We start from the raw sequence: 20,000 nt of genomic DNA, 5'->3' as shown, positions 1-20,000 counted from the left end.
CTCTCTCACTCTCTCACAAGATAATAAAAAGATCTCCTTACCAAGCCATATTTTTTTTTTATAATACTCAAGAAACCAGTAAGGCTATAAATCTGCTCTGAACCTCAACTTTATCTATATTAATTACTCAAATTCTTCATGCTAATCCCAAATACTGTCATGCTACGCTGCTACGCTAAGCCACAAACCCAACAAATCAGCTCTGAAAGCACCTTGTCACTAAGCCTTTGGCAGGTAAAGATAGGCCAAGACAAGCGCGACTAAATCCTTCTGAAATCCCTGAACAGCGGCGCTAAAGGAAGTAGACAGCTGTAGAAAAAGCTTCACTTCTGTCCCTAAGACTATAATAGAGCTCCTGAACAGCAGTACAGTGATATTAGCACTATAGCAACAGCAGCGCAGGACTTAATATACCACTGGACATGTCTTTTTAAACCAGTGTAATGAGACTTTAAGAGCAGAGTAATAATAGTGCATAAATTACTCTTATTAATTACTTAGAAAAGAAAGAAAGAAAGAAAGAAAGAAAGAAAGAAAGAAAGAAAGAAAGAAAGAAAGAAAGAAAGAAAGAAAGAAAAATGAAAGACTGAATATTCTGAAGGAAGTTTGGAAGGAAGTTTGGAAGGAAGGAAGGAAGGAAGGAAGGAAGGAAGGAAGGAAGGAAGGGTGTTCAGAAGGAAGTTTGGAAGGAAGTTTGGAAGTTCAGAAGGAAGTTCGGAAAGAAATTCAAAAGTTTGGCAGGCGGTACAGAAGGAAGTTCAGAAAGAAGTTCAGAAGGATTGTTCGGAAAGAAGTTCTTAAGGAAATTCTGAAGTTTGGAAGGAACTTCGGAAAGAAAGAAATTCAGAGGTTTGGAAGGCAGTTGGGAAAGAAAGAAAGACAGAAAGAAAGAAAGAAAGAAAGAAAGAAAGAAAGAAAGAAAGAAAGAAAGAAAGAAAGAAAGAAAGAAAGAAAGAATTTTTTGCACAGAACAATCACCAAAAAAAGAAAGAAAGAAAGAAAGAAAGAAAGAAAGAAAGAAAGAAAGACAGAAAGAAAGAAAAAAGAAAAAAAGAATTTTTTTGCACAGAACAATCACCAAAAAAAGAAAGAAGGAAAGAAAGAAAGAAAGAAAGAAAGAAAGAAAGAAAGAAAGAAAGAAAGAAAGAAAGAAAGAAAGAAAGAATTTTTTTGCACAGAACAATCACCAAAAAAACAAACAAATAAAAAAAGAAAAAAAAAAAGAAAGAAAAAAAGAATTTTTTTGCACAGAACAATCACCAAAAAAAGAAAGAAGGAAAGAAAGAAAGAAAGAAAGAATTTTTTTGCACAGAACAATCACCAAAGAAAGAAAGAAAGAAAGAAAGAAAGAAAGAAAGAAAGAAAGAAAGAAAGAAAGAATTTTTTTGCACAGAACAATCACCAAAAAAAGAAAGAAAGAAAGAAAGAAAGACAGAAAGAAAGAAAAAAGAAAAAAAGAATTTTTTTGCACAGAACAATCACCAAAAAAAGAAAGAAGGAAAGAAAGAAAGAAAGAAAAACAGAAAGAAAGAAAGAAAGAAAGAAAGAAAGAAAGAAAGAAAGAAAGAAAGAAAGAAAGAAAGAAAGAAAGAAAGAAAGAATTTTTTTGCACAGAACAATCACCAAAAAAAGCCTCCCAGAGGAACGGGATATTTCTTGGTGCTCATATCAGGGCACTGTGCAGGACACTGGAGTTGATGGAGTTGATGAATGAGTTCTGATCCATTGAAGAGAAAGTTGTTGTTAAAGAAGATCAACACTCCTCAGCCAATGGGAAGGCTTGGATAACGGGGGGAGGGGGGACTCCATACTCCATACTTTTTTATGCCAGCAAAAAATATATATATTAAAGCCAAAATAAGATTCAGGAGATCCTTTATTTAATGTGAAATGAATTTAATTGAATTAAATGTTTGGTTTATTGATGAAGAATTGAATTATATTACTATAGAGATTGATGCACGGATTTTTAATTCCAGTGTAGCTGAGAGAATATTCAACTTGTTGCTGGTGCAGCAGGACGTCTACACAGGGCTTTAGGCTCTTTGTGAAGGCCACAATACCCCTGCGCACATTTCATTCATTCACTTGCCTTTCTTTTCAAACGCAAGCCTGATCCGCCCCTCCCTGCCCCCCAACCCTACAGCTTCAGGGATCAGGTTTGATAAAGGGTCAGGGCTTTTGTGTGTAAAGTATGAGCAAGTGCAGTGCGATTAGCATGTTACACCATCACGTTTGTGCTTAAAGTCACGCCTGGTTTTCGTTACACTTTGTCTTATATAGTTGCTTGTTACTTTGGCAACTGCTCACTGAACACAGATTGAGTGGATGCTGGTCAACCTGCTGACCTCTGAGGGTGTTTTGCCCCATCTACCCCATCTGCTGTATTTCACTCTCCCCCAGTGCTTTGTGTTCTGGAATGCACAAATCTCTCACTCCCACTCATTCCAAAGTTCATTCATTAAACTCTGTTCGGAAAACTTTATAACCAAATGTATTTTTATAATCATAAAATTGACCGGGGACAAAAAATCATCACCTAAATTTTTCACATTGTATTAGCAAAAGACTGCAAAATGAGAATGTGATGGGTATTATTACGTCCATCTATCTATCTATCCACTCCATCAAAGTCTTCACCAGTCTCCCATCCATCCATCACCTTCCTCATCCATCCACCAATTCACTCAACAGCCAATCAATCCCTCTACCTGTCCTTCCATCTCTCCACCAATACATGCAGCTACTCATCAATCCTTCCCATGCTTCCACCCTCACATTGGTCCCTCTATCAATACACCCACCAATCCATTCATCCACACACTGTTCAGACATTTATCCACCAATCCATTCACCACTTCACCGACTATCATTCAATCCATTCATGCCACAACCAAACCACTCCATCCCTCACCTCTGCTTCAGTGTGCCCACATCAGCTGCCAGGTTGTCCCTCTCAATCTCCAGCCGTGCCTTGGCATTGTTCAGGCCGTCCACCTGCCTGCGCAGCTCCCTCAGTTCCTCTTGGTAGATGTCCCCGAGACGGCTTGGCTCCTTCCCACGCAGCTGATTCAGCTCGGCCACCAGTACCTTGTTCTGCTGTTCCAGGAAACGTACTTTCTCGATGTAGTTAGCGAAGCGGTCGTTCAGGCCCATCATCTCCACCTTCTCATTGGTGCGTGTCTCACGGTACTGAGCCTTCAGCAGCGAGTCAGTTGAGAAGTCAAGCCTCTCGGTTCCCAGGGACAGACGGGACACACTGGGGCTGGACAGGGCCGTGTGGCGTGGGGTGCTGTGGAGGGACAGGCGCCCGAGGCTCCTGGTGATGAGCGGGGCTGAGGGGCTGCTCTGAGTCCCGAAACGCTTTCGGTAGGACGATAAGACACGCTGGGTCTCCATGATGAGAGGTAAATGAGGCCAGGGGTGAGGGCAGGGAAGGCTTTTATAGAGCGACGGGGGTAGAGAAAGAGCGGGAGAGGGGAAAGGAGGGGAGAAAGTGGGGGATAAGGGGTTGTGTGTCACTCTAACTCTTTGTGCGGGAATTGTTTATGCCTGTCCCGTCAGTGACAAACATCTTTCTTTCTCATTCTGTGTGTGTATGTGTGTGATGAACTGTGGGGCCACATGGAGGCACAAAAATTCTATTCATCCCCCAAGAAGAGCAATAAAAAAAAAAAAACAGAGACTCAGACCCACAGAGAGAAAGAAAGTGAGAGATGTGAGAGTGAAATGAAACACTCTTGTGTATAAATGTTGGGATAACTCCATGTCTCCATGAGCCTGTGTGTGGGTATTTTTTAATGAATACTGGTGCAGTTGCATAATCTGCTGGTCGAAAAGAGACTGCGAGTCTGCCGACTCCATTGTGCTAATCCTGGAAACATCATGCTCAGGCTAAACTTGTTGAATCACTAAACTGCTGTCTCATCTTTGCGATACGCTCCATTCGACTCGTAGAGGAATCCCGGGTGATCCTTTATGCCTTTTGTCTTATGTCTTTTTTTGTTCATGTGGACCGGAGATTTTTAGACCCAGAGGCTGAAATGACCGCCATTGATTTGGCGCTATTTTGATTGGGGTTTTTTTTCTGTCCCCAAAATCCCCAAAAAGCCTAAAATATCCTGCACCTTGTAGAATTCCATCAGACTTCACAACACCAGGAGCTTCACACCATCATTGATCCACCTCCATATTTTACAGCAGGAATCCAGATTTCTGCGTTTTCTTTCTATAGATTTTTCCTGTTCTGTAAAACAGTCGAAGGTGTAGGTCCAGCTTCCTGTGAATTCAAGCTTTAACCCCTAGTTCCTCATAACACTGTAGGAATATCTACATATTTTAATTCAAAAATGCTAAATAAATAATATATAAATAAATAATAAATAATATACCTTGAAACCATGGGGATGGGGAAGGAAGAGGTTCATGGGGCTCATAATATCTATTATATTTAATATATAATAGATATTACAAATATTAAATAAAATGTAAATAAATGATAGAATATTCTAGAAGTTTCTACAAACATGGGTAAAGAGAAATACTTTATTAATATTATGGATGATTGGTGTATAATAAAAGGTCAGATTAGAGCAGTGAGCATGTGGTTTTATTGTTATTATTAAGAACAGTTACACATACTTGTGTACTTCACACCTCCGAGGTTGCCAAGATTTATTCTTGAATAATAATAATAATAATAATAATAATAATAATAATAATAATAATAATAATAATAATAATAATAATAATGATGATAATTCTGACATAGCGTCTTTTCACAACTCATGGGCACTTTACATTCCAAGCTAACAGACATACATGAGAACACAAATCACCAATAAACAACAATGAGCAAACAACAGACTATAAACAAAAGTGCCAAACATGAACAAATACAGAAGCAAACAAAACAAAAACAAATATAAACATGGAGCCTTAGACAAACAAAAAATGTAATTATATCATTAGAAGTGTACAGATATGCTGCTTCAACACTTAAAGTGATTATGCTATTAAATAAATGGCATATGTCATGTTTATGTAGCGAGGGTCTATTAAACAGGGAATAGAGCTCCAAGGTCGGTCAAAATGACCGGCTTCCACGGCCGCTTTCTGCTTTTCACTGTAGACCACAGAGCCGGACGGTTGGTGCCATTTTGTAGCTACTGCAGAGCAATTTAATGATTATGATATGGCATGAGCTATTCTGATTGGCTGTCACACGTGACACAATCACAAATGTATTCCATTTATTACTAGCTCTATGGTCCAATGGCACAATTCTGAGTCAAAGATGCCCATTGTAGTTCTAGTTCAAAGCTACACGTATAAATATACTCTATTTCAATACAGAGCTTAGACAACTAGTAATGTCTGGTTTGATATGCCTTGATCAGATTAGCCAAATTAGCTCACAGGTGGAAGAAATGGCTGGCAGGTCAAATGGCAGGACTATTACATGAGAGTTAGTGAGCAGCAGCTGAAAGATCCTGAAGAAAGTCTTGTTCTAGGAGCTTTTCCATGAATCCCAATGTGAGTGAGGAGAGCGCTACAGCGTGAATGCTAAGAGCGTGGTTAGCGTGATGGAGCGTCTCCAGCGTACGTCCTCAGCTGATTTGTGCTTTAGGATTAGAGCAGCGGCGGCATTAATAAGAGCGGATTGCTCAGGGAGTTAGCGTGGTTGCCTCAGACGCCGTAACTGAGGGAAGACCTTTTGGACTGTAAACATTTAGAAAGAGAGAGAGAGAGAGAGAGAGAGAGAGAGAGAGAGAGAGAGAGAAAAGAGGTCAAAAGTTCAAAGCCGCCAAGTCAGACCAGCGAGTTAGCATTTTCCAAAGTCAACGCTTTCTCCTTTCTTTGCTTCATCTGAGTTCAAACAGCTGATTCACGTGTGTGTGTATGTGTGTGTGTACGTGTGTGTGTGTGTGTGTGTGTACATGTGTGTGTGTGTGTGTGTGTGTGTACGTGTGTGTGTGTGTGTGTGTGTGTGAGATGGGATTCTGTACCACAAGCTCATTAAACAGATTTATAGAGTTATTCCCCTTTACATTGTATTCCTCACCAAGCCGCAAGGAACAGATACGGTTGTGTGCGAAAGTTTGTACACCCCTCCTAACAGAGCATCGATTATCTAGCGATAAACACTAGAGTAAGGTCTGTTTAGACTGTAATCGTCCAACAATTTTAGAAAAGAAAGGTTTGTTTTGGATTTGTTGGAATAGTTCACACTGGTTTCTTACTATTCTTTCACTCTTTCATATATACTACACAAACGAATTTACTACGTCACATCCAGGGAGGTGCGAATATTTCTGAGCTTGTGAACAACCCCTGACTGCAGCTGGGATTTTACTGTTCGTTTTCAATTGTTTGAGTTTTCTGTTAAGGAGATGTTTTTGAGAAAGGAGTTTCCAGTGTCAGTGCTTTCTTTCGGACATGAGTAAGTCTTTGTCCATCTTCATGCAGTAAGATAGCAGTATTTATTGTTTAACTTATTAACTTCAAGAAACAAGAAGAAAGAGGCTCTAGTGAAGGAATGACTTCATTTATAGCTGCTATAATGTAAGTGAGAAACTAATGTGTTTTGTAGACATTCAATGTAACTATAAATGGATAAAAATGAACATATATTTTTATTCTGTATTATTGAGTATTGGGATACGAGAAATGAATACGAGAAATGAATAATGGAATATAAGAATTAAAGCACTTTGAGATGTTAAAGAGAAATTCTTTCTCACATGTCCCCATCCTTAGAGGGTTGGGGGTCAGAGTGAAGGCTCAGCCATGATGCAGCATGGGCCTTGCTCAAGGGCCCAAAATGGTCAGCTCAGCGGTGCTTGAACCCTGATCTTCTGAGTACCGACCTTGAGCCTTAACAACTTGAGTTACCACCACTCTATTATATACAGTATATCCCACCCACTAACAGGTACCATGATGAGGAGATCATCAGTCTTATTCACTTCACCTCTCACTGCTCAGAATGTTAAGCCTGATCGGTGTATGTTGGTATTCTAGGTCAGGGGTCTCCAACATGTCGCTTTTCCAACATGGGTCTCTTCACCCACTTCTGAGTAGATCGCCAAATTGTTCAAATCAACTCAATAACTCAATAAACCCCGCCCCTTTCTGGTGTAGTACCGAGTCTGACTCCATGGACAAATCAGACTCCTCCGCACGTTTTTCACGCATCACACAGTTTAATATTCAGCCGTTAATCAATCGATTACACACACAGATAGCACCAAGACCGTAACACTGGAAGAGTTTTATATATATATATATAAACATAGATCTATAAGCACAAATTGAGGTAGTTTGGATTAAGGATAAAGAAAACACCTGGCAGATCCAGTCACTGTGAAAGCTGCTGGGGATCCGACAGTGTTAGGAATATTCTGCTGAAGCAAAACCTGTGAATGAGTGGAAGATGCTGGACGAGATGTAGCTGTAGACATTTCATATTAGTGCAGCTTGTGTTTAATAATAAAGTACTGTTTAATATTTCCCATTGCACTTGCATATGAATGCCTTAAAAATACTGTTATTTAATCACATAAAGTTTAATACAATGTCAGGTCCCAGTTTTTAAAATGTATATCAGCTTCCATGTCAAAGATGTTTCGTTTTTTTGAGGGGTTTCAGTCTTGCTGAGGTCATGAGGTATGTTCAGTTTGTTTTATGGCTATGTAAATAAAAGAGTCTCGTGTTCTAGGTCCATCATCACCCCACTATAAGTAAGTCCTTGTTAAATGCCCTAAAAAGAAGCAGGTAGGTCCGAGCGAATCGCACACGCTGTGTATTTAAAGCTCCAGTGAATGAGCGCAGTGTTGATGGGAATGAAGCGAGTCAGCACCGGATTGTTTAAAACCCTGCTCCGATCACAAAGAGCGAGACAGCAGCCCTGATACACACATAATACCTGCCTCGGTGGAGTCTAATGCTGAGATTAGACAGGAGCCGTGAACACATCCGAGTTATTATTCTCGCCAGAGCAACTGGCACGCCACGGCGCTGTTGAACGCTCGCGTCTGATTGGTCAGAAGGTGTTGAGTCGTTTTCTGTAGCTGCAGCAGCTGCAAATGACAGATGTTTTGTATCACATTAAATAATATGTTGTAGTTTCTATCACAGCGGCTCGTATGCCAAGCGGTGATGAATTTGTGTGTAAGGAGATGTTTATTTATGGAAGGAGTCTCCAGTGTCAGACGAGTCTCTGGTTTTGAGGTTAGTGACGGATTGTAGAGACATGGACGTGATATAAGTGACTTCTTGGAGGCATTCCACAGGTTTATATATAACTATAAATGTGTGTGTGTGTGTGTGTGTGTGTGTGATGTTTCATTAAACAGATGTATAGAGTTATTCCTCTTTACATTGTGCCCCTCACCAAGCTTTAAATTGGAGCAAATAGATATAGTTGTGTGCAAAAGTTTGTACACCCCTACTGTGATATGATGAAAAATACCAGGGCATTTTTTGTTATGTAATATTTTTTAACAGTAAATAAATATAAATAATAATAGTAATGTAATAATTTATAATTATTTTAATAAATAAATAAATACATTTTTATATAAAAACCTGATTAGATTTTACTTTACTTTAATTTTTTTTATAAATAAATATTTTCACATTTGTATTTGGAACTGTGGGAATATTATTTTATATACAATTTAAATAATTTCAACAAAAATCTGTTTAGATTTTGCTAGTGAAGCAATTTTATGAATTAAAGATTTTCAGGTTTGTTTTTGTAATTTGAGGAATATTTCTGCCATTTTTATATATTTTTTTCTTTTCAACACTATACTTTCACTCATGCCATAAGTCAGTAAATAAATGAACACATTACAAAATAAAATTTAAAAAAATTAAATAAAACAATATTTGTTAAAAAGCATGTCATTATTTTTATTAATAAAAGTGGTATCATTTTGCTGCAAGGAATAAAATAGAAAGAATTCATTTAGGAAAAGTAAGATCTACAGTTTAAGAAACCTAAAAAAATTCATGTGTGTGTAAATATTAATCATCCGGTCTTCATCCATGTCAGATTCATTCATTCATTCATTCATTCATTCATTCATTCATTCATTCATTCATTCATTCATTCATTTATTTATTTTTGCCTAGTAAACTGTTTCCCAGCACTAAGGGACCTAAAATATATACAGGAGAAGATCCTGACTACTTGGAAAGTCTGTGAATGTTAAAGAGACATGTATTGCTCACGATAGTAAAATATATGTGAGTTACTCAGTCCACAGTCTCTAACACTCTGTATGTGGAGATAAAAAACTGCGCAATAAAGCTGCAGTACAGCGCCTTTACTCCCGTCACGTAAAGGAACCTTTGTGAAGGTCTCAATCCGTCCGGCGCTATTGTGCGTCTCTCTCTCTCTCTCTCTCTCTCTTTTATTTCAGACAGAAAAGGCATCAATCGAGCAGCTTCTTTACAGATGCCACAATGGAGTCTATTCATATAGTCAGCGGGTTATTTAGCGCCTCGGATCGGCTCCACATGAACACGGACAGAGACGCCGGTGCCAAAGGAGCTCGGCAACATGCTGTCACACACACACACACACTGGCTGTGTCTGACATGGCATTATTCCTGAAGGTTTTGCATTATTCCTGGAGAATGTACTCTGATCAGGCTTAACATTGTGAGCAGTGCCAGGTGAAGTGAATGAGACTGATGATCTCCTCATCATGGCACCTGTTAGTGGGTGGGATATATTAGGCAGCAAATCAACATTTTGTCCTCAAAGTTGATGTGTTAGAAGCAGGAAAAATGGACAAGCGTAAGGATTTGAGAAAGAAGAGTTTGACGAAGGGCCACACTGTGATGGCTAGACCACTGGATCAGAGCATCTCCAAAACTGCAGCTCTTGTGGGGTGTTCCCGGTCTGCAGTGGTCAGTATCTGTCAAAAGTGGTCCAAGGAAGGAACAGTGGTGAACCAGAGACAGGGTCATGGGTGGTCAAGGCTCATTGATGCACGTGGCCTGTGTGAGAGAAAGGTGTCAGAATACACAGTGCATGACGGGTCAGTGCTGTTTTGGCAGGGCCAACACAATATTAGGCAGGTGGTCATAATGTTATGCCTGGTCAGTGTACATGGATTTAAAATTATCTGATATCACAGAACATTTACACTCTGAGTTCATATCAGTGTGACATGCTGTCGACTTCAGATCCTTTCAGTAAGAAAGAGTTGTGATCACTAAAGAAGGATCAATTTTTTTTTATTCTATATTTATTTTTCTGGCATTTAGCAGACACCCTTATCCAGAGTGACTTACATTTTATAGAACTGAAGGAACAAAGGATTTGCTCAGGGGCCCAGCAGTGGCAGTTTGGTGGACCTGGGATTTGGACTCACAACCTTTTGATCAGCAATCCAACACCTTAAGCACCTAGCTTCCACATCCTTTTCCTAATTACAGAGGCTCAGGAACTGACCAGTTACCTACATTTCTGGCATTTGGCAGACATCCTTATCCAGAGCAACTAACATTTTATCTCATTTTAGACAACTGAGGGCTAAGGGCCTTGCTCAGGGGCCCTGCAGCAGCAGCTTGGTGGAACTCACAACCTTCTAATCTGTAATCCAACATTTTAACCACTAAGCTACCACATTCTTATCCTGATTAGAGGCTTAGGAATTGACAAGTAACCTACATTTATGCCATTCTGCAGGGTTATCCAAGGGTTAAGGAGCTGAAGATGTTGAGGTTCTCTTTGGGAGTGAGACGGTTGGACAGGATTAGGAACGAGTACATCAGAGGGACAGCTCATGTTGGACGTTTGGGGGACAAAGTTAAGATGGTTTGGACATGTTTAGAGGAGGGAGAGTGAGTATATCGGTAGGAGAATGTTGGACATGGAGCTACCAGGCAGGAGGCAAAGAGAAAGACCAAAGAGGAGGTATATGGATGGAATAAATGAGGATATGAAGCTAGTGTTGAGGATGCAGAAGATAGGGATAGGTGGAGAGAGATGGAAGGGATCAAAAATTGTGAAAGGATGCTACAGCTAAACCCCTAAACCAAAATATTTAACAATTTATGGTAAAATTCTAGACACATAAAAAATATATATCAAGTTTTTGTTCCAGTTATTTGCTAAAAACCCAAAACTTTAAAAAGGCTTGTAGGCATTTGTTCAGAATTAAAAAATCGTAAAATTTCATTGTGGATTTTAGCCTTTAAATATTCTAACAATTCCACCTAAAATGTGTCCACTGTTGTCTGATGTATATGAAACATATACTGAAATAACCATCTATCGATCGAAGAGGGAAAAAAGGGTTCAAGCTTCAGAGCATACATTTATTTTTATTGTAAATGACTTTGATACATTAAGACTTTGCACTGCAAGTCCTGTGTCATGATACATCCTATATCATATATAATTCACTTATTGCTTCATAGTCTTTTGCTTACCTCAGGGTTCTCAGAAACTCTAGCGAATAAAACACTCCTCGAAGAGTGGAGCTCAAATAAAAATTGGTACGAAACTGATAGCTAGCTGCCAGAAACACGATAGCAGCCACGCTAAAACAATCCGTCACTGGCTGAAGGAGATGGGAACACCAGCAGTGATCGGTCGGACGATTTGTGTGTCCTCGAGATGGACACGTGTCACTCGAACCCTGAGCTAAACAAAACCGTCGAGCTGAGCGAAACCCGGCGCTCTGGCGTCCTCCTGCGTCGACACGTTCGTTCGCCTCGTGACCTCAGTATTACGCGGTCTCTGAAAGCTGAGATGGAGGAAAGAGAGGTTTTTAGATTTGATGATGGAGATGTTCGATGCTGGATCCAAAAGAGTATGTAATGTTTTTCCAATATACACTTTATTGCCAAAAGTTTTGGGACATCTGCCTGTACTTGCACATGAATGTAATATGGAGTTGTCCTGGGCTTTGCAGCTATAACAGCTTCAACTCTTCTGGGAAGGCTTTCCACAAGGTTTAGGAGTGTGTTTATGGGAATTTTTGACCATTTCTTTAGAAGCACATTTGTGAGGTCAGGCACTGATGTTGGATGAGAAGGTCTGGCTCACAGTCTCCACTCTAATTCATCCCAAAGGTGTTCTATGGGGTTGAGGTCAGGACTCCACACCAAACTCACTCATCCATGTCTTTATGGACCTTGCTTTGGTCACTGGTGTGCAGTCATGTCGGAACAGGAAGGGGTCATCCCCAAACTGTTCCCACAAAGCATGAAATTGTCCAAAATGTCTTGGTATGAAGCTGAAGCATTAAGAGTTCCTTTCACTGGAACTAAGAGGCCGAGCCCAACCCCTGAAAAACAACACCTGAATTCAATGATTTGGAGGGGTGTCCCAAAACTTTTGGCAATATAGTGTATATAACTGTTCTGGGATATTAGAAAGTCCAGAATCTATTAACATGCAACGTGTTTAATGACCTGAACTTTCCAGATCTCACAGATGCGAAGAGAGCTAAACTAGGCTGTGGAGTCTGAGTGGGAAGGATGATGGCGTGTTAGTCGTAGTGATTCTAGCCAATCATAGCCATCTGTGAGCTGATGTATGAGGAAGAGGGCAGATAGCGCTGTGGATAGAACCACTCGGAGACTATCACTCCGTCTGTGTACTGCCGTCGCATGAGTCAGCTTTCGGCAGGAAGGAGTTAGTGCTAAGTCAACTCCACTGACCTCTTAGTTCCTCAAGAGCTCTTGGGTGCTGTTGTAGAAAGGACATTGTCAACATTTACATTATTTACTAGCCCGGTGCCATCCAAACGAGGATGAGGTTCCTTTCTGAGCCTCAAGGTTTCTTCCTCATATCATTTCAGGGTTTTTCCTCGCCTCAGGCTTGTTCATTAGGGATGAAATAGTAACTCTATCATTTTTTTTTTCTTCTATAAAGCTGCTTTGAGACAATGTCCAATGTTAAAACTGCTATACAAATAAATTGAACTGAAAATTGCCTGCTTCTGTCAGAAAAGTCGCGTCCGTCAAGCTTCAATCTGGGAATTGGAAAAATTACTTCTAGAAATTTCTAGAAAAGTGTCAGGATGTTCGTCTCCTCACTCAGACGGAACCGGATAATACTGAGGTCGTGAGTTCGGTTTCTTTCAGCTGCCATGAAGCGATTGTAAAGGTGCATGACTTTCTAAAACCGTTTAAATCTCTCACTCGCTTCCTTCTTTCTCTTTTTTCTCGACGTCCCAAAATATCCATCAGGCGCACAATCAGCTTCAGGGGCAAGTTACCTGTTAACTGCACCGTTATAACACAAGTCATTCTGTAGAAACATCTCATGATCACTCTGTTCTCCAGAACACACACACACACACACATCCACTCGGCTTTTCTGCTTGGGTCGAACCACCAGAGCGCCTTTTTTTTCCCCGCTCAGAAATGTCTTTGCAAAACCAGCTGCTAACATTGTTTCTCTTAGATTCGGGTTTCTAACACCGCCTCGTCTCGCCTCGTCTCGTCTTTTTTTTTTTTTTTCCGTATCCCGAAAAGTATCGTTCTGTCTCCATGTATAAAAAAAATCGATATAAAAATATATTTGTACATGAATATTTGTGTATGCAAAAAAAAAAAGACAGCTGAGCACTGGGATATAAATAAAAGTGAAAGAGATTTCACATTATGGAAACTTTGGCAAGAAAAAATAAAAATGTGGTAAATATTAAAAAAAAAAGAAAGAAAACCCAAAACATTCATTTATACAAAAGTGCATCAGAGTTTTTTTTTAAACAAAAAATAATAATAATATAAAATAATAAAAAATAAAAATTGGACACTTAAGGCACAATCTCCACCTGGATTAAATAGGAGGATTTTAACACCACTGCCTGAAGGAACTGGAGAGAATTCGGGGCAGATTTCATGCTCTTTGGCTTATTCTCAGAAAAAAATAATAAAAATTAAAAATCAAACACCGGATATCAGAACACGTTTCAGTTAGTGAAAGGCGTGATACCTTGCTAGCGATTTGAGGCAACTGTAAAAGGAACTGAAAAACCTCTAAGAGTCTCCATTAACAGCTGGGAATATTTAGATTCAGACTCCTGTCCTTTTGATATAGAGTTGATATATATATATAATTTTACGTTGTAATCGTCCAGGACTGGCAGACGAGGCAGAAAATGAGCCGCCATGTACAATTAAAGGAAAAGGATTACAGAAAGGGAAAAGCGATATTCTTCATCCGGCTCGATCTGATTATTCTTTTCGGATGATGAGACATCCTGGCGCAATCTAATGCCTACTTAAGGCAGATGGTAATCGAATGACGTGGAGAGGATGAAGTCGTCGTATCCCACAAGCCCATCAGCTACTATATTCTCTGGAGTATAAACGCACCAGTGTTTCCACACCTCCGAGCTCTAGAGATTGCATCTGTAGTGTGTAGCGTGTGGATATAATCTATATTATAATGTGTTTAAGAAAACAAGCAAGCATCAATAACAGGGTTTAATAATCGATATAACGTATAGAATTGAAGTAAAAGGCAAACTTATAGTGCATTTATAGTCCAGAAAATATATTAGCTAATAGTTAAGCCAGCTAGTTGAAGAAGCTCACCACTGCTAGGAGGTTCTAACTCAAATGTTCCCCTGAATCATGTCACACGATGTTATCCTGAGACTCGCGAGGATTTAAAGCCGCGAGGTTACAGTTACAGTTTTGCCTCAAAAAGCGTACGGGTTGTCCGGGCAGTAAGAGAAAAGTGTCAGGTATCTACACACCCTTTAACGGAGAGTGTTTATTTGGACTGTGAGCGAAAGGAAAGCTCACGACTGAAACGCAGCCTGTAGCTTCACCTCTCTGACGACTGACACGACGCTAACGTGACTGACCCGGTGAGCTAGATCAGCGCTACGGATCGTAGTATCAATCCAGTTATGAGAGCCGAGACCCTCGGCTTTGGAAGACGTAGGCTGCACAATACATGGTTTATTAATCACAAGACGCCTGACAGATCTCATGCTATCAATATTATGACTTATTGTGTTCTGATTAATCTTTAACAGTCATATATCAGGTTCTGCAGCTCAATATATAACCACAATAATGTATTTGATTCATATTTCGCAGCCCAAGTATTGATTTGAAGATGGTGTTAGCACACTGCCCCCTGCTGGTAGAAACTGAGTACTGCGACAACACCATTAAAGGACTAATTAAACACCAGCTCTTGGCTGGATGATTCCCAGCTCTTGTGCTTCGGTCTGCTTTGTGGTCACTCTGCGTGTCATAAATACGGCTTTCCAGGTGAAGAGCTCGCTCAGCAGAAGATTTGGGAGAACGGGTGTCTGAGCAGCTCTTCTGCGCTCGGCCTGAGTTTGGCCTCGACGAAGATGCGCCGGATGAAGTCTCTGGTCTGCTCTGAGATGTGCAACGGCAGCACCGGGTTCGTGGGCTGAGTGGCAATTTTAAAGATGGCTGCCATGGCCTCGTACTCGGCCCAGGGCGGCTTCTCCGTCAGCATCTCCACCACGGTGCAGCCGAGACTCCTGATTAACACAAAAACACACACGTACACATTAGGCAAAATCTATCAGTGCAATTCACCGGAAATGGAGCAGTATTTTGTGTCACAGACTGAGGGAGTGTCTCAATCAGATCCCTAGTGCCCTAGTTATCAGGAAGCCCCTTTACAACAAGTAGTAATAAGTGTCTCTATCAATTACAGCATCCTTCCAGTGAACATCCAGTCGCTCCTCACAATCCACTACATAAACCAGGGAGCATCAATGCCCAGTATCTTCCTTTACTGGAAATGATGACGTCATTCATATTTTTCTGAAAAATGGTGGACGACCCAAAACTCTCAGCCGCCTTCGTAGCTTGATACGGTTGTTGTAGCTGCCAAATGATTACGTCCTTTATTTGACGTTCTATATACGGTTTGCAGAAAGCCAACACATATAAATAAAAACCAAATATTTGGGGTTTTTTTTGGACACTGCTAGTCATCAGTGTCCTAAAGTGTAGCGATGGTTCTTACTAGTGCTTAACCACTAACTGAGCCCCTAGGGAGCTAGCGAGCCGACTGAGACGTACTCCGACCCTCCCTACACTCCAGGAATAAGCTGTATTACAAGCTAGCTAACATGACAGTAAGAAGCTCACGTCAATAAGCAAACATCACGTCACGGCAAATTCCCTTCATCCGCAAGGAATATATAACACAGGGGCATGAAGAAAATAATCATTCACGAGACTCTGAGCACCTTGAAGCTTCTCAGAAGCAAGTTTTAGCTTTTAGCTGTAAGCTAAGTGTGAGCAGTCGCTTTTTCTCACCACACTTTTTTTTTTCTCTCGAAGTTTTTTTGGGGAAAAACAAACAAACAAACAAACAAATAACATTCTCACTTATTATGTAACAAGGAACCAGGAAGCAGAAACTGTGTCCTAAAGACTTTCTCATAAACTTACAGGAAGCTTCAACACAGTTAGCGATCCAAACTGATTTCCATTTACAGCATCATCCAGAGTGACTTATATTTCTCTCAGCTTCCGTTTTAATGCATTTCAGCAATTAAAGGTTAAGGGCCTCGCTCAGGGGCCCAACATCAGCAGCCTGGTGGGCCTGGTCTTCAAACTCACAACCTTCTGACCACTGAGCTAGCACTTCCCCTATTTTATTTTATTATAAGCCTTATAGCATATGGAGTGTCCACTCTGGAGTCCATGTTAAAGCATGTTAGAGTGAGTGTTTTAATATAAACCCCTTCGGTCCCTCCGCTGAAACACCTGACTGGAGACACACTGAGCTTATTAGAGAGAAACGGTACGATGGAGCACGCATACGTCAAGCTGTCGAGTAGAGACTTATTCCAGGGCAGAGGCTGAGCAGGAATGTTTTGGTGGAAACTTTCCCTGGCAGAACTGTTGACAATTATACAGTGTTTTTACTGGCTGGAGCGCTGAACACTGATAGCACAAGCGAGAGTATTTGTGTTTGTGTGTGTGTGTGTGTGTGTGTGTGAGAGAGAGAGACAGAAAGTTGATGAGATTCCTAAAACGGACTCTAAAGGCTCAGAACATTCCGGGTCACTGCTACGATCCATCTTGCCAGCTCTCGGCCAATCACAGGCCTCTTCTGATGAGCCCACGTCCAATGGGAGCTTTCGAGAAAATCCCTGGACATCAGGTGAACTCCTCCTCCCGAGGCAAACTATGCGGGAAAGTTCCGTATTTACTTCTTGGCAGTAAAAATAGCTCGATGGCCTCGAATTCCCCTTCAACTGATGTTATTCGTCTTGATTTTTAACTCCTTAAACATTCCTAGCCATCAGGTTCGATCTCAGCCCACAGACTCACACTAATACATTACTACAGGAACTACTCTACTGATGTGATACGCCAGGTTACAGACACTGTTACATCTCTCTCTCTCTCTCTCTCTGACACACTCTCTCACTCTTTTTCTCTCTCTAAAACACTCGCTCTCTCTGTCTCTGTCTATAACTCACTCTTTCTCTCACTCTCTCTCTCTCACACACTCTTTCTCTCTGTCTCTCTCTCTCACACACTCTCTCTCTCTCTCTCTCTCACTCTTTTTCTCTGTCTCTCTCTCTCTCACACACACTCTCTCTCTTTCTCTCACACACACTCTCTCTCTCACCCTTTCTCTATCTCTCTCACACTCTCTCTCTCTCTCACTCTTTCTCTCACACACACTCTCTCTCTCTCGCTCTCTCTCTCTCACACACTCTCTCTCTCTCTCTCTCTCAAACACACTCTTTCTCTCTGTCTTTCTCTCCCACTCTTTCTCTCTGTCTCTCTCTCTCCCTCACTCTTTCTCTATCTCTCTCACACTCTCTCTCACTCTTTCTCTATCTCTCTCACACTCTCTCTCTCTCACTCTTTCTCTCTGTCTCTCTCTCACACACTCTCTCTCTCTCACTCTTTCCCTCACACACACTCTCTCTCTCTGCCTCTCTCACTCTTTCTCTCACACACTCTCTCTTTCTCACACACACACTCTCTCTCTCTCCCTCTCTCTCTGTTTCTCTCTCTCACACAATCTCTCTCTCACTCTTTCTCTCTCTCTCTCTCTCACACACTCTCTCTCTCTTACTCAACTACACAAGCAAGTACTCAGGATCCCTGAGATGAACAGCTTTATCAGATCCTCCAGGAGTGACATCACAGACGTAACGACTTGCTCTGAGAGCTGTACTCATGTTCGACGCGCCTGAATATGGGAGTTTGTTTGGTTTTGTGCTAAAGATGAAGGCTAACGATGAGGGCTGAGGGTTTCAATATATAGATTCTGCCGTATTTTACCCTTTACTCGGTTTTCCATCACTTCCGCATCTAATAAAACACAGTTCATGTCTTCAGTGTGTAGTGAAGCCGTTTGTACAAAACAACTAGTGTGTGTTAGATTTCAGCTAAACATATCAGTAGAGTTTATATACACCAATCAGCCATAACATTATGACCACAGAGAGGTGAAGTGAATAAGACTGATGATCTCCTCATCATGGCACCTGTTAGTGGGTGGGATATATTAGGCAGCAAGTCAATATTTTGTCCTCAAAGTTGACGTGTTAGAAGCAGGAAAAATGGACAAGTGTAAGGATTTGAGCGAGTGTGACGAGTTAGGCAGGTGTTCATAATGTTATGCCTGATCAGTGTATCAGCTACCTACTGAAGCTTCCTGTCCAATTCTGAATGAAAAAAACCCCTGATCTCCCTGCGGTCATGTTTAGTGATGTCACTGAGTGATCTCTGGCTTTACCACACATCCGCTTTGCGTCCGTATCCGTCTCCGCTGATGACCTCCGGACTCATCCAGTACGGTGTCCCGGTGACCGAGCGCACCCCCGTAGTGGACATGCAGATGGTCTGCAGGCGCTTGCTGGCCCCGAAGTCTCCGAGTTTCACGTTCCCTGCCGAATCCCTCAGGATATTGGCACCTAAACATGTTCCAGGGTGAAATTTTACTTACAGTATATACAGTTATGTGGTAAATATCGCTTAAAAGTGACTCGTGTCCACCTTTAATGTCCCTGTGGACGATCATGTTGCTGTGCAGGTAGGACATTCCCTCCAGGATCTGCCTGGTGTACTTGCGGGTCACGTTCTCCGTCAGAGCGCCGTACGCCTTCAGCTGGTCTTTCACTGACCCCTGTGGGACATGGAAAAAGGCCCGTGAATGATTTATTTCGAATAAACACGTCCATACATCTGGATTTGTGTCCAGATTTGCTCCCACCCCAGGCATGTACTCCATGAAGATGGTCAGCGTCTTCTCGTTGTGGTCCCGGAGGCAGCCGTAGTACTGCACGATGCGCTCGTGATGCAGATTCTTCAGGAGCTGAATCTCACACTCCAGAGTGCTGACCTCCTGCAGCGAAAGAAAATCATTTCTCAGAAGGTGAGGTGACGTGTTTACAGAGTAACTACAGATTTCCTCAAGGTTTCATGACGTGTTTTTCAAGGAACAGGAAGCACGAGGTAAATATTACAGAAGTTTACTTTAAAGAGGTGTGTGTGTGTGTGTTGAGAGGCCCAGTTAAATTAAATGTTAGAACACATCAACCTCCCCTGACTCCCTGCCCTTAACCCTCCTCACACACACATGCTTTCTCTCTTTCTCTGTCTCTCACACACACACACACACAGATACAGGAAGTGACAGTGCGTGTTTTTGCAATGGCAGACAGGAAAACATTTCAGAGTGTGGGGGGGAGAAGCGAGCAGGAGGCTGGCATGTACAGAGAAACCTAGACAGAACAAAGAACTAAAAAGAAACACACACACACACCTCTTTAAAGTAAACTCCTGCAATACTTACCAGCTGTGTGTGCTTGTAGTCCTCTCATGGATAATAAAATACCAGAACAGTGGCCTCATGGGGGCAAAAAAAACAATGCACTCTAGGCTTACGGCTAGAGTGTGTGTGTGTGTGTGTGGTTACCTTGCTGGTCTCCGGGCTTGCCGGGTCGAACTGGACCTGTTTAGCTGCCAGTTCCCGTCCAGTGTCCACG

General features: G+C 41.4%; 2 protein-coding genes across 2 annotated transcripts in view; both read right to left on the bottom strand.

The window, feature by feature from the left end:
- The window catches only part of gfap (glial fibrillary acidic protein), an 11,183-nt gene extending 7,748 nt beyond the window's left edge, over positions 1–3,435 (bottom strand). The window contains exon 1 of the mRNA XM_058405846.1: positions 2,915–3,435. Within this exon, the coding sequence (XP_058261829.1) occupies positions 2,915–3,399 (485 nt within the window). The 5' untranslated portion in view covers positions 3,400–3,435. The remainder of the gene's footprint in view (positions 1–2,914) is intronic.
- Positions 3,436–11,326: 7,891 nt separating this feature from the next.
- Positions 11,327–20,000, bottom strand: part of map3k3 (mitogen-activated protein kinase kinase kinase 3) — a 30,923-nt gene continuing 22,249 nt past the window's right edge. Inside the window, exons 13-17 of the mRNA XM_058411543.1 lie at positions 19,931–20,000; positions 19,226–19,357; positions 19,009–19,138; positions 18,749–18,926; positions 11,327–15,509 (exon numbers count right to left, since the gene is read on the bottom strand). The exon at positions 19,931–20,000 is cut by the window's right edge and continues 79 nt beyond it. Coding sequence (XP_058267526.1) covers positions 15,281–15,509; positions 18,749–18,926; positions 19,009–19,138; positions 19,226–19,357; positions 19,931–20,000 — 739 coding nt within the window. The 3' untranslated portion in view covers positions 11,327–15,280. The remainder of the gene's footprint in view (positions 15,510–18,748; positions 18,927–19,008; positions 19,139–19,225; positions 19,358–19,930) is intronic.

Source organism: Hemibagrus wyckioides, linkage group LG02 (assembly GCF_019097595.1).
Source record: "Hemibagrus wyckioides isolate EC202008001 linkage group LG02, SWU_Hwy_1.0, whole genome shotgun sequence".
NCBI classification, from domain to species: Eukaryota; Metazoa; Chordata; class Actinopteri; order Siluriformes; family Bagridae; genus Hemibagrus; species Hemibagrus wyckioides.
This window is presented reverse-complemented; position numbering and strand designations above follow the sequence as displayed.